General features: G+C 55.3%; 1 protein-coding gene across 1 annotated transcript in view; it reads left to right on the top strand.

Annotated features, from left to right (window-relative positions):
• kcnj11l (potassium inwardly rectifying channel subfamily J member 11, like) overlaps nucleotides 1-1,430 on the top strand; it is a 2,135-nt gene extending 705 nt beyond the window's left edge. Inside the window, exons 3-5 of the mRNA XM_037683316.1 lie at nucleotides 196-465; nucleotides 540-747; nucleotides 864-1,430. Of these exons, the coding sequence (XP_037539244.1) occupies nucleotides 196-465; nucleotides 540-747; nucleotides 864-1,291 (906 nt within the window). The 3' untranslated portion in view covers nucleotides 1,292-1,430. The remainder of the gene's footprint in view (nucleotides 1-195; nucleotides 466-539; nucleotides 748-863) is intronic.
• The last annotated feature ends 432 nt before the right edge of the window (nucleotides 1,431-1,862 follow it).

The following is a 1,862-nucleotide window of genomic DNA, read 5'->3' as shown; positions in this document are numbered from 1 at the left end:
TCCAAGTTAGAGACAGACAACAGGTCCAGGTGGGACTCTGGAGGTCCGAGTTAGAGACAATAGGTCCAGGTGGGACTCTGGAGGTCCAAGTTAGAGACAACAGGTCCAGGTGGGACTCTGGAGGTCCGAGTTAGAGACAACAGGTCCAGGTGTGATGCTGCAGCTGGTTTTTAGATGCTCTCGTCTCGTCTCCAGGTGACCATCGGGTTCGGTGGCAGGATGGTGACGGAGGAGTGTCCCGTGGCCATCATTGTTCTGATCATCCAGAACATTCTGGGTCTGATCATCAACGCCGTGATGCTCGGCTGCGTGTTCATGAAGACGGCGCAGGCCAACCGGCGAGCCGAGACGCTCATCTTCTCCCGGAACGCCGTCATCGCCACTCGGAACGGCCGGCCCGCCTTCATGTTCCGAGTCGGAGACCTGAGGAAGAGCATGATCATCTCGGCCACCGTGCAGCTGCAGGTTAGCGCCGACCGGCCCTCATCGACAGCTGCCACATAGAGGTTCTTTATGAGAGCACCACTGTTTGTCTGCAGGTGATCCGACGCACGGTGACGGTGGAGGGCGAGGTGATCCCGGTGTGTCAGCTGGACATCCAGGTGGAGAACCCTTTGAGGAGCAACGGCATTTTCCTGGTGTCTCCTCTCATCATCAGCCACACCATCGAGCGAGGCAGTCCTCTGTACGAGCTGTCCGCCCAGTCTCTGGCCTCCGAGGACCTGGAGATCATTGTCATCCTGGAAGGTCAGGCTCCGCCCACTCCTGCACCTGAGCAGGGAAAACTTTCCTGTTTGTGGTTGTTGCTGTCTCAATGTGGACATGTTCTGGTTCTGATTCTGTTTGGGTTCACTTCCTTCCAGGAGTGGTGGAGACGACGGGGATCACCATGCAGGCCCGCACCTCCTACACCCCTGAGGAGATTCTGTGGGGGAGGCGATTTGTCTCCATCATCACAGAGGAGGACGGCCACTACTGCGTCGACTACTCCAAGTTCGGAAACACGGTTCCGGTCCGGATGTCGTCGCTCAGCGCCAAGGAGCTGGACCAGACCAGAGGAGTCCAGGAAGGGACATCAGACACCCAGCTGCAGGGCTGGGGGCTGGTCCGGGCCGGCAGGGGGGGCTTCCGCCGAGGGGGTCGAGCCTGCGAAGGCGCCGCCCCTCAGCCCTGGTACGCCCAATCAGTGAAGCCAAACAAGGAGGCGGAGCAGAAGGGTCAGAAGAAGACGGTGCAGCTGGAGGTGATTGGACGGCAGGAAGAGGATGGACTTGGAGACTTGAGCGACTGAAGCGTCCTTGCCTTTAATTTCCCACAATGCATTGCTCTCTCCCACAATTCAATGTTTTTCCGAGAAGACAAAGAGGAGTCACAAGTTAGATAAACAAGAGTTCTGTTTGATCTTCACAAAAACACACGTCTTGTGTGGAAAACAAAGTCCATCAGAACACGTGGAGCTGGTCCGGTCCATGCCAGGTTCTGAAACAATTCCAACAGAACCTGAACAGGTTCCACTTAGTCCTTATTTGTTCAACTCAACTGGTTCCAGCTCCTGATCAAACAGAACTTCTCCAGAACCAGAAGCCTCAGCAGTTCTCTGTAGGACTTCATCTGCCTCTCCTGGTTCTGGAGGGGTTCTGACCCACTCTTCATCATTGAAGGTTCTTCTCAGCTCGCTGGAGGTCCACTACAGCATTTCAGTCTGGTTCAGGTTCTGGACTCTGACTGGACCATAGCAGAACCTTGGTTCTATTCTTTTTGACTCGCTCTGTTGTAGATCAGCTACTGTGTTTGGGATCATGGTTCTGTTGGACCCAGTTTGGTCCAAGCTAGACAGATGGACTCACATCTGACTCCAGAAC

This window comes from Nematolebias whitei, chromosome 10 (genome assembly GCF_014905685.2).
Source record: "Nematolebias whitei isolate Nwh7 chromosome 10, NemWhi1, whole genome shotgun sequence".
NCBI lineage: Eukaryota > Metazoa > Chordata > Actinopteri > Cyprinodontiformes > Rivulidae > Nematolebias > Nematolebias whitei.
Note: the sequence above shows the minus strand (reverse complement) of the source record. Positions and strands in the feature narration are given on the sequence as shown.